General features: G+C 47.5%; 1 protein-coding gene across 1 annotated transcript; it reads right to left on the bottom strand.

The window, feature by feature from the left end:
- Positions 1-547: 547 nt before the first annotated feature.
- Positions 548-11,996, bottom strand: timm44 (translocase of inner mitochondrial membrane 44 homolog (yeast)). The gene is made up of 13 exons (XM_088621670.1): positions 11,906-11,996; positions 10,847-10,954; positions 10,193-10,369; positions 9,610-9,690; positions 8,976-9,125; positions 8,275-8,411; positions 7,742-7,827; positions 6,139-6,231; positions 5,705-5,829; positions 5,247-5,297; positions 4,814-4,903; positions 4,475-4,585; positions 548-2,541 (listed from the first exon to the last, which is right to left on the bottom strand). The coding sequence occupies exons 1-13, from the start codon at positions 11,933-11,935 to the stop codon at positions 2,422-2,424; spliced, it is 1,359 nt and encodes a 452-aa protein (XP_088477796.1). The 5' UTR covers positions 11,936-11,996; the 3' UTR covers positions 548-2,421.
- Positions 11,997-12,338: the final 342 nt, after the last annotated feature.

Here is a 12,338-nt window from a genome sequence, read left to right on the forward strand (position 1 = left end):
GAGCAATTCTAACCAGTTAAGCGAATGTATTGACTTATTTCTAAAGACTTCAATGAAAGGGATGAAGGGGCGACTCTGAATAAACCGGATGAGACCCCAGGCAGGCGCTTGGCTCACAGAGGAAGGGAAGCGCAGGCTCGGAGCTGATGATTCGGGAAGCGCGGGAGGGAGATGTTGACGAGAAGGGCTGGATGAGGGGGGAGGCGGTGCGGGCTGGAGACGACAGCCGGCCGATGGGGAGAGCAGGAGCCAGAGTGGGCTCCTGCTAAGTGCCGAGAGTACCCCGAAGGATTAGGGGCTATCTGTTCGCAGGCACTTGACAGAACACACCACTGCACGCTCCCTGAGGGTCACAACTCCCATCCTCACCTTCAGGAAAGCAATCTGAAATTCTTACTTTCCCAGTGACAGAGCAATCCACGAGCTGTGAGGGCACACGGCAGCCTCTTTTTTTTTTCTTTTTACTTGCAGATGCAAAAAAGCAAAAGATTTCAATTCAAAGTTAATAACGCAATAAAATACCACAGTAAACAGACTCTAAAGGCAGTTAAAAAGACCCTTTGACTTTTATTTGACATAACTTGCATTCAGGGTGTGCATTCTCCCGTTCTAACAATACTGCTGTAATGCTTGTAGTACCCCAGATGGCCACCAGGGTGGCACAGTCCTGACTGGACTCTTACAGCTTGTCGAGATGGACAAGATGGCATGCCATTACCACTGTCCTTTTACATTTAGTGTGGTATAAACTCATCATCTCCCATCACCCACCCAATTCGATTTCTATTCCAACTAGCAATTTCAACAGGACACTCCTTCCCCTCTCTGCACTACAGAAAGGCAGAGCACGCCCACCAGATGCTGACTGTTCTTATTTCAAGGCAGAAGGGTCACCTCACGTTTCCAGCTCTCACACTGCATCTTGTTTGTGGTGTCAGAAACCGCTGCTCATTGAAACATTTAAAAGTCTCAAACAACTTATCTTAAACAACAGGAATGGTCAAAACAGAAACGGATGTTCTCCAGAACACCGCTTAAAGACAGCAGCACAGTGCAATGCCAGTCTGCACAAAGGGCTTGTTTTGACTTGGCTGCAAAAGCTGAGGTGAGAATAAAGGACATGTCGTTCCCCAAGGCTCAGTACAACACCAGCCTGGTAATCTCTGCAAAGGATGGAAGATATTTTAAAATCTTGTCTCGGCGGTGCCAGCTGAGCAGCCGTGATCTACAGCAGCTTGTCGTAAACACAGATGAGCGTCGCTATTGTTGCCATGAGTCTGTTATGAAAAAGCCCAACAGGTCAGAGTAAACATCTGAGGGGCTTCGGTTTACACCAGCGAAGACTAAAACACACAGCAGCTGGCCACAGGCAGGATTAGAGAAGCCTGCTCACTCCCCAGCAGACTGGGTGGCCTTTTCACGGAGATAGAAATGCTTCTGGGGAAGAGGTGGGTATGACTGGTAGGACCTGCCTATTCCCCAAAGCTGCATCTAAAAGCAAGTCTTCAGACGCAAGGGTGAAGTGTATCAGTTGGACTGTTTGCTACAAACAGCGCAAGATTCTTCAGGGTCCTTAGGGGTACTCCTGATGTATGATTAGTTACATAATGAGCGATTTCTTTAAATAAAAGGACAGCACGGGAAGCTGTTTTTACAAAACGTTCCTTAATTTATGAACATCTACTACACGGCATTTAATGAACTGAACAGCTCTTGCACTGGAAACTCTTGGTGGTAATTATACCCGATGGTTAAGGCAAGACATATCTGCAGCAAGTTTCCCGTTTCTCTTTTGACTTTCTGCACCATAATCACAGCGAGCGCATCCACATGCTAGAATGACCTCTGCAATTAAGAATGTCAGATGGGCTAGAATACAGGAAAAGTAAGATACCCTCCCCCAGTTTGTCAAATAAATATGTGGAGTTGTCTTCTATACTTTCCACGTATCCTTAAGATTGGTCCTTTTCACAACACAGGAGATTATGGCACTACCTGCTCTGGCCCATCGCCCAGAGAAAAATTAAAAGTCCTAGTTGATCAGATAGATTCCTGCCAGTGGTAGTGGACAGCAGAAGTGCAGTGCCCTAGATAGGAAAAGGTCTCCCTCCAAATGGCCAGTCCTTGGTCACATGTTAAAAAAAAAAAAGAAGGCAAATCTCCCTGCGCTGGTCATACCGTCCAACTTCATCCCCCTGTTCCCTGCTGCCGAAGCCGCCCTGATCCAGGGGCACTGCAGGTGACCAGAGCAGGGAGTGTGAAAAGGAAGCAGCCGAATCCCAGGTGTCCGCTGGTCTCTGTGGAGGGGGGGTGCCGAGGAATTAACTGGGCCCCACCCCCCACTTCCCCGGGGCTGCGTATGCACACCCCCCCCAACCAGTTCAGTGCTCGAGCCCATGCCCCTGCCTCTCTTGGTGCCTCTCAGAGGATCTGCTCAGTGCTGGACGCCGAGATGTCCAGGAGTCTCCAGGCTGCGTAGGGGTTGAGCTCGTCCTGATCGCGGCACAGCGCCCACACGTACATCATGCGCAGGACCTTCTCCTGCGGAGACACAGGCAGGACAGGGCCTCTTTCAGACCGACGCTCTCGAACAGCAGTTTTTAACCAAGTGTCTGGGGACTCTCGACAGACATGCACTGACAGCACCTGCAGTTCATCTGTTTACGTGCAGTTCTGCTTTCAATATTTGATGTTCAAGGACAGCACTGCTTTTTAAAAATGCATAAGCTTCAGTCTGGTTTTGTTTAAACGGGGGGCTCCCCAGCGAGGTGCATTTCAAGAAAAGACAGGCGCACTCAATCGGAGGACTGACACAATTAACATTTTTTTCTACAATTTTTAAAACGTTTTAACGATAACACCTAAATTCCACTGACACCAGTCATTCCCCTTCAATACAAGTGAATATAAATCTTTTATTTACTGTATTTAACTTCAACACAGTAAGAAGAAAGCTTTGTGTACAAACACATGCAACGAAACTGACAGGGCTGTGTCAAAGGTGAAGCCTCCTACTATAGCCCATGAGGAGGTAAAGACAGCTTTAAATGATGCACATAAAAAATTCAGCACATAAACAATACCAAAGGAGAACGGATCTGAGGATCTCACCCAGGTGTGTTTTTAAAAGAAGTCTGGGTCCCGACTTCAACATCACAGGTGGGTGACTTGTCTCAGACTCCCAAAACCCTTTGTGTCAAGGTCTCCTGCCTTTGGATTTAAATGCCCTTCCACTTAGTTACAACTGTCCTCTCCGGCTCGTGTTTCATCGTTCATTCTGAAAATCCTGAATCCTAAGGAAATTCTGAGATAAAAGCTACACAACTGCTCTGCTAAGCAGCTTCTTTCCAAATAATGCAGCTGCAGGACCAGGCACACGAGACAGCAATTTGGTCTCTTTATAGCTCCCTGAGTTTTTGCAGGGTCTCACCTTTTATGCGGAGGCCAGCATCTTCCATTCAAATGGACGGGGTCCAACTTTTTCCTACTTCTTTTAATTAGCTCAGCTCCCAGGGGTCACTGCCGCAACATGTTCAGCACAGAGCGAGCAGATTTAAGGGCCCAGCAGGGCAGGAACACAGACAGTAAATGGACTTTTATGAGCTTGCCGATAATTATCACATCAATGCGTCTACTGGCAGCGTCTGAGTGGTGTGTGGACAGCAGCCCCCTGCCCCGGGTCACCCTGCTGGTGATCAATCACACGATTACACGGCCATTACTGGAGGCGACAGGACGGGCCCAGCTCCTCCGCGAATCCTTCGCGGATAATATGAAATAAAGGGAAGGGCGTGCTTTTAAGGATCCAGATTAATCACGCTGCCTTGACACTCTTCAGCCTGCAGCCATTTCCTCCATAGCGACTTCTGTGCATTCGGCACTGGACATGACGCCGCCATCTTCCATCGCCTCACAAATCCAGGGCCACACCAACACTCTACATAATGAGTGGCTAAAACATGGCCTGGAACTGCACATTGCTGTTTAAGAATGTTCTTTGGGCGATGTGTTTAAATCAAGGGATTGGCTCGATTCCTGAATTACGGATTGTGATCAATTCGGTACGATGCGGAAAACGACCCCAGAAGGGCCAGTCACTACCAGTCGCTTCGCCGTGAAGCGCTTTCAGAGCGATGTTTCTAAAAGGAGAGCTCAACGGGGCCTTCGTTATCAAAAGGAGCAGGCCCCAAAAACAGACGTATCCGCCGCATGTCCGCGTCCACGGTGTGAGTATCAGCCCTTCACATGAGGCTCCGAGGGGGGGCTCTGCATTAAACCGAAAACCTCCGGATGCCCATGTTTGAGTCAGGTGCGTTTTGTGCTTTGTGTTATGTCCCGGCGTGATCCGGGCTGCCCGTTTTAATTCAGCCCGGGCCCCCGCGGACTCACGCCGACGTCCTCGCATCAGGGCGCGCGCGGGTTCAGTAAGACCGGACCCCCCCTGCCCTCTGCCCACCCGAACCCACTCACTCACCGGGTCCCCTTCCACCACCTCCCCCTTGGGGCTGCGGATGACCATCACGAGCTGGGCCTGGAAGGTGATGATCAGCACGGGACCCTGCTCCATCATCTTGCCCATGGCCAGCTGAAACGGAGACGGGGAGAGAGAGAGAGCACGTGAGGACCCCGGCTGCCACCTCCAAGGGGAAGAGTGGTGGGTGGCGTTGAGGGTGGAACGGGGAAGGACAGAGAAGACAAGGAGAAAGAGCGTTTTGCCGCTGCTTCGACTTAAGTCCTCTCGCCGTCCCCGCTGGAGGGCGGAGCCCGGGCACAGCGGCACAGGAGGCGGGGCGGGGCGAGGCGCGGGACTCACGTCAATGTTGTCAATATCCAGGATCTTGGAGTGGAACTGCAGCCCCATGGCTTTGGCCTGCTGGATGGGGTGCGCCAGCTGACTGTACGTCTGGAGGCCGGAAGACAAAGACATAGAAATCAGCCGGGGCTGCACCACAGCGACCCCTGCTGGCCAGGACGGTCATCTCCAAAGACCGCTATCTCAAACAGAGGATAAGGACTCAAAAGTAATAACCATTTTCCTATAAAAGTAACATTTCTATTTAAGAGGGCAGGGCTATTTTCCTTTATTGTTCTTTGACAGTGCTAATATTTTTTCCATGCACGTTTAACAATTTGAATGAGAATACCATGCATGGAGAGCCTAGTGGTAACTCTACACAGCAAACATGCAGCTTTTATTTTTTATGCAAAAACCATACAGTGGAAAAACCATTAACATGTCTACTCACAGCTTCATAGCACCAGTCCTTCAGGACCTCAAGGTCACCACGGATCATGGCCTGGATAAGGAGAATTCAGAATTTTGACCGCAGAAGAACAGGCACACATTCATTTTACTGATGTGTGGTGAAGTATTTGATCATGATCGATTCAAGTCATGAATCTATCTCCCCTCACCCAGAGATTCAATTCACAATGGCATTTAAAAATAGTTTTCCAAAGAATTAACTTTTTTAAAGATCACATTGACCTGCACATCCGGCCTAGCTTCCATTGAACTACAAGAAATAAATATTTATGAGTAGATCTGATGAAATTGTCCAGTTTATGACAAAACACCTTGAGAACTTCTAACGCGTATACCCCCATGAGCTCCCGAACAACGCAGCGACTTATTAAGAATGCAATCTGTTCGTGTACGTTTCCAATTCCACCACGGGACGTCCCACCAGGCAGACCCTCTCACCTCCAGGATGTTTGGAATGATGTCCTGCTCGCACTGCTTCAGAAAGGAATCTTTGTCAAACCCGGGATCCACCTTCAGGATTTCTGTCAGGACCTCCGACATTTCGGTTTTAGAAAACAGGCCACCTGTCCAGACAAATCGGGCGTTCAGCAAGGGGGACGGCGCAGTGGACACCCCTTTCCACTGCAGGGTCTCCATCTCTTGACAACGCAAGTTTATCTTGGGTAAAATGTGTTTTTTTTTATTGTTTCATAGCAGAGTACAGTTAGAAAACCAGTGCATGTTACTATCTTCTTATATGATAAAAACTCTGCCCCAAGAAGTGAAACTCCCCAGGGACATCAGTGTTTAAAAATTCCAGCTCAACTGGCGACAGGCTTCTCTGCCCTGCAAGGTCAGAGGTTAAAGCCAGGGGGAAGAGGCGAGGTCGTTACCGATGAGGTCAGTGACTTTGTCCGTGACGGCGCGGGAGGCTCTGATGAAGGCATTGTCGCTCTCGTCGTATTTCATCTTCATCTCAAAGAACCCTGGCGGAGAGAGGGAGAGTGACGCTATTTGAGTTCAGACACTCAAAACTGCAATTTCCAAATTCACCTGAAGCCAAATGTTGGACAATCGCACCTTTCAGTTTAAAAATGTAACCTGATCAGTATCACGGATGAAATTCACTCTTTAGATTTAGGCTAAATTACTACACCTGCTTTCTCAGGCAGTCTAACCAGCCAATATTCCCCCAGCACAGAGCACCACAGCGCTGCTTTGGGATCTGCATGGCAACCCTAATACCTGCTGGAGATGAACAGACGCTCCAGCACGCTAAAACAATTACTGAGCTAAACAGAGCTCGGAACAAGGGGCTCGGCAGTCTCCTGGTGAAAAACACTCCTCGCACTTCTGTTAAAACGATTTCCTGAATCTTTCGAGCCCCATCTACACAGACTTCCTCACAATGCAGTTAGGTGCAACTTCCAAAAAGCTATCCAATACTCATCTAGCCTAAAGGAAATGCAGAAGTGCTTTAGTTCTGTAAAATAAGCAAAAATTATTGAACTGTAAACTATAAGACATCACTTTAACTGTTTAGACTCCAGCTCCCCCATGACCCTGTATCGGATACGTGATTAGAAAATAGATGGATGGATATTTATATTGTCCATCCTTGACTGGGTTAACACTACAAACGCAGGAGATTATGCTGTTTCTGACAGACTCGTCAATTCTTTCCCTTTCCCCACCCCCAGAGACTCCCAGGGCTCTCATTACTCTGTGCTCGTTATACAGGCTCATTACCTTCAAGGTTAACGAGGTTCAAATTGGGACAAAAGACTCCGTTTGGCTCCTATCACAGTGGCCTTGCAACCTCATGGGGCTCCGGGCCTCTACTGGGATCTCCAGGGCAACTGTTTGTCTGTGGTTATTTATAGCCACCTACTCCAGTGGCTTAACAACAGCCGCCCCCACGTGCCTTAGGATCATAATGTTGCAATGGCTCCTAGCACGACTTAGTGGACAGAGGAGGTATGACACTAAACCCACTAAAGCAAACAGGATTTGGAATTCCTTTTATAAGAGGTGTAGGAAAGCTTCTCCATTTCAGTGTACTTTGCTGCATGCCTGTATTGGCTTCACGACACTACTTGAACGCTGCAGATACAGGATTGTGGGGATGTTACAGAACACAACTGTCTTAAGGAATTTCTGCGATGCAAGGTGCCGACCACTAATCCAGTTTTGATGACCCCAGTGTGAAACCTCTTCAGGGTCAGGGGGTCAAAAAGATTAGGCACTAAAAATCTAATCTGAACCCTGAATAATACTGTTTTAATCAAATTATTTTGAACAATTAAAACCTTTCCTTCTGCTTCAACTGCCATCCCAAAAACATCCCAAAGCTTTTGCTTAAAAAAGCACACCTGAAGTATGTTTCACCTCTATCTTTTTAAACTCACAGAAATATCACTGATCAAAACTGAAACGAAAGCGCCCTCTGCTGGCAACACAGGAAAAGACACCCAAAAGTGGGGAAGTTGACCTTACTGTTGAAAACCACATTGTTGTCCTTAAAGTCCTTCCACTGCTGATACCACTTAGAGTCCTTGTGCAGCACAACACCCATCGCCTCCCTGGAAGAGTAACAATGAGTCTGAACAATGAGTCACCTATCCAACCTAGAAGTAAATACAACAGTCATGTTCTCAAACTTAGTAACATCCGGCCAATCATGCTCCTAGAAGCACAATACTATAAAGAGTTACACATTAAAAAGTCAAGATGAAAATAGCCTATGAGCTCTGGTTTCCAGCATGCTGTATATGTTGTTTTTGTCCTGCAGTCCTGTTGTGAAAAAGAAAATGTGTTCAAAGAGGTTATTTTTTTTAGCATTATCATCATTTAGTGAGTATTGATTTACGCAGAGGAAACAGCCCAGCCCATAACCTGCAGGCCAGCTGTGCTGACATCGTGTGCACATGTGTGGCTCGATGTGGGGGTGTGTGGGTTCGAACAGAAGGAAACACGGTCTTAGCCATTCAAATCAGCACACTGGCCGGACAGAGGAATGGAGGACCTACTCATTGGGCTCGAACACCTTGGCCTCCATCTCCCCGCTCTTCCCCAAGAACTCGGTCCTCTTCCTCAGGCGGGGAGGGGGCCGGTAGGGACCACTCTGCCCCATGTCATCGATCTCCTTCTTCACCGTCTCTACGCCCTGCACACAGGCCAGCGCACGGAGAAAACAACGTCAGAATGGTCTGAAGGCAGGGGGAGGCCAATTTGGCCCTCCTCGGCTTCAACAACATGGCTGGGAAGCTTGCGCCACACTCCCACAGCTCTTTGTGTAAAGAAGTGGATCTTAAATACACTTCCACTTCTTCCTATGGTTTGCGTTTCACTGTTCATACTGAAGCTGTACACTGGGCTGACTGCGACAGGAAATCCTGTTGCTAAAAGAGGCCCTGATCTTTAAAGAGACGGATCCCTTTGATAGCAGAATGAGGAAACGTACTACATGACAAGCTCCCAGCCCACTGTCTTCAAGAGGACCACAGTGGAATAATGGCAGAACAGAGAGGTTTGGTAAAGCCTTCTTCAAACTGGGAGAAGACCGCAGCAATGTGAAGTAAATGACCGGGATAAGCGTGACAGAAATACTGTGTGACCTAGACAGTAGTGAAAGCTCTCAGGGATAGTGGTGACCCCCTGAACCCCCAATCAGGAATGTAAGGATAGTATGGGTCAGGGTGAGGTTTCAGGGGAGGGACGGGGTGCTCACCTGAGAGATGGCACGGAAGGCGCCGGACTTGCCCAATTTCTCCCCACTCCTGGACACGGACTCCGCGGAGTGCTTGGCCGTCTTGGTGGCCTCCTCCACTCCCTCCTTGATCTTCTTGCCCAGGTCGGAGCGGCTCACCTCCTCCAGGCCCTGCCAGCACAGAGAGAGGCCATTGGGATCTTCCGGGGCTCTCGGAGCTCACCGACATAAGCACGTGAGAAAGATTACAAAAGGAAGAGAACTTTCAGCCAATCTAGTCACATAGAAAATCTCGTCCAGCGGTTTCTTGAACTCAGCGAGGATATAACTACATAGCTGGGTAGCTTGTTCCACTCTCCTACAACTCTCTGTGTAGAGTCGCTTTCCTGTTGTTGTTTTTTTAAATGCACTTCCATGTAGTTTCCACTTGTCGGCCAGACCGATGGCATTGCCACACAACTGCCAAACCCCTTACAGCGGAACCACAGAACTGAGCCAGGAGAACATGAAACCAAGAGGACATCTAGCAATCTAGCAACACAGACAATCAATAATGCTGGCACAAAAACCAAAAAAGAAGCAAAAACCTTGCACTCTCCAGACATACAGAAACAGGAGTACAAGCCATGTGGCTTGGTTCTGTAAAAAAACCCACCTCTTTCACAGTTTCCGAAATCTCCCCAAACTTCTTCCTCAGCACTTCAGACGTCTTCACCGTTTCTGACTCAATTGTTTTCTGGACATAAGGGAGAAACAGAAATAAAACCCCCTGTGAACACCATGACCTCAGACATTCTCGGTCGGACTGACTCCCAATTAAAGTGCTCAGACCATTAGGTGCTCAGGACCAGTCCTTAAAGGTCTGTTGTCTTATTTCTCTGAGGTCCCCTTGGTAATAAAGCACTCAAATAGGAAATGATTGATATTTAGAAGATTGTTCATCACTATTGAGAGCCCCAGATTACCTACTTTTGCTGCCATGCCTTCTCAATCTAAACAACAATTATAAAAAAACAATGGTTGATATATGAAGATGGTGACAGTGGGTTAATGTTACTGCTAAAAAATGTATTGTCTTATTGAGCTCTAGCTAATGTCTGCTACAATCTCATCCTCCCTACAATCAGCTTCACTCACAACCAAGTGATCAGCACCCAGCACCTAGCGTTGGCTAATACACCAGACCCCGCAGCTTTCAAAACCTGAGAAGGATCAAACTGCTGCTCGGCGAGACTCACGTATTTCCTCCGGGCTTGTTTCAGAGCCTCCGATTCCTCCAGTTTCTTGGCCTCTTCCCGGAACTTCCTGATGTTTTCCTTCATCTCCTTGTTCTTGCTCAGCTCCTGCTTCAGGCCGTCGACGAACTCCGAGAGGAAGCCCTTCCGCCCCCCACCGCCCTGAGACGCGTACCGCACCTGGGACAGAGACGTTCGGGTCACAGCCGTGGGAAATGAGATGACCCCAGCTCCAGAGAACCAGCCATCAATTTAAACTGGCTCAGTGCAGACAGAGCCCCCCAGGGATACAGAAAAATCTCTGCTAAATACCAGCGAGGTGCCAAAATATCTTAACCATCAAACACCCTTAAAGTAGCTACAGACCATTTATATGCCTTCTTAATTACTCTGTCTGTCGAGTGTTCAGCAATCCTCGAGGCTGTTTGAGGGCCAAATATGTTGTGCGTTCATCCCTGTTTTAGATGCCCATCACATCTGCACAGCACATGACTTCACAGTAATTCTAGACCAATGCCTTTAACATCAATCCATTTAAGCTGCATTCTACACCGAAAGATCAGATGAAATACTGTATGTTGATCACAGCAGTCCTTCAAGGACTGTAGAAAATACGGGTCAGTCAAATGAACAGGTAATAATAATATTTTGAGTCACCTGTGGTGAAGCTGCAGGAGACCCACATATCCTGTACACGTAGGGTTTCTGGAACGAGGACACACAGGGTCGACTGGACAGGAGGAGCAAACTCCTTCGGGCACAAAGCTGTGAGAAACAGAAGCGAGGGAGAACGCCGTTCAAAAGAAGAGGCGATAGATCAAGGAATGTATAGATGGTCTTATAAAAACCTTTTTGGTACAGTAAAAAAGCCTCCTTTAGGCTACAAACCACCTGATTTGAAACCCAATTTAATCGCGGTAAGAAATGGTTTAACCTGCACGCATTAGGGAAGGTTCTAAGTCAGTGTGGTTAGGATTCTGTGCTAAATGTATTTTCCTTTACATTATAAGGTCAGCTGAGATATTAAAGTTGGATTTCATACTCCGAAACCGCAATAGTATTGCCCTTTAAAGCATCTTTTATTTGATTTCTGTCTGCATCATTTGGGTTCAACCCCTACATGCATGTGCAGATTGTACTCGGTACATACCTGGGAGCCGTAACCTTTTCTGATTAAAACGTACAACAGCTAAAGTGAAATAGGATGAACGTCGACTGAGAAAGGTGTCGTTTGTCTTAAACGCCTTTTCTCAAACTTTTCATTCTGATCGAGTTTCGGATTAAACATTGTATTGAATACCTGTGCGCTCGCTGGGTCATAGACCTTACCCCTCGCTTACTCAATCTCACATGCATTCGTGATAAGTCAGACTATTAACTCAGGTACCTTAAGAAATCACTCGACCGCACTGCGCTATATTCAAACACATATTGCAAGTTCTTCACTACATCTCAGAACTTAGTTACAGTTAGCTTAATCTTTTAAAAGGCCCAGTCGAAGTAACCGGCATGTTGTCATCTCTTGAAATTCATGAGCTCAGGAAAATGCTTTTTCGCGCTTACGACTTCAATCATCTTTTGCTAAAAGGCACGGCGCTTCAGCCAGCGCCGTGTTAAACACCCACTCGACTGTTTTTCCCATTTTAAAAAATCCTTTTTCAAAGAACAAAAGGTGCTAAAGAGTCAAACAAAAAAAAAAGTCTTGTCACATCTCACCCGATAACACTGACACAAGGAGGCGGCCATCTTGGATGCAATGCGTGCTACCCTTTCGGCGGCTGACCTTCGACGTCATCAAATCGCGACGGAGGAACAGAATTTCGGTCGAGTAACTCCGCCTCCCGTGACATGTCTCTTTAACTCATCTGGCAATATACCCAGGCGCGGACTTCATGCCCGACTTGAAAAATAACCTCGCTTGTTAACTGTTCCCCTAAAGTCTTAACTTGCTTTCCACGAGGTTTACGTCCAAAGAGATTCCAGGGAAATATTCACACCAGACAGACCGGGGGTAAACTCCAAAATCTCCGCAATAATCAGAAAGGGCGACTGCCCAGAAATAATCCTGTATATTTTTTTGAAGCTGAATGTCAGGGTATTGGTCTTTTGGTGCCCGGGCGTTTTACACATTTGTCAAATTCCGCGCTAC

This window comes from Lepisosteus platostomus, chromosome 27 (assembly GCF_059453375.1).
Source record: "Lepisosteus platostomus isolate fLepPlt1 chromosome 27, fLepPlt1.hap1, whole genome shotgun sequence".
NCBI lineage: Eukaryota > Metazoa > Chordata > Actinopteri > Semionotiformes > Lepisosteidae > Lepisosteus > Lepisosteus platostomus.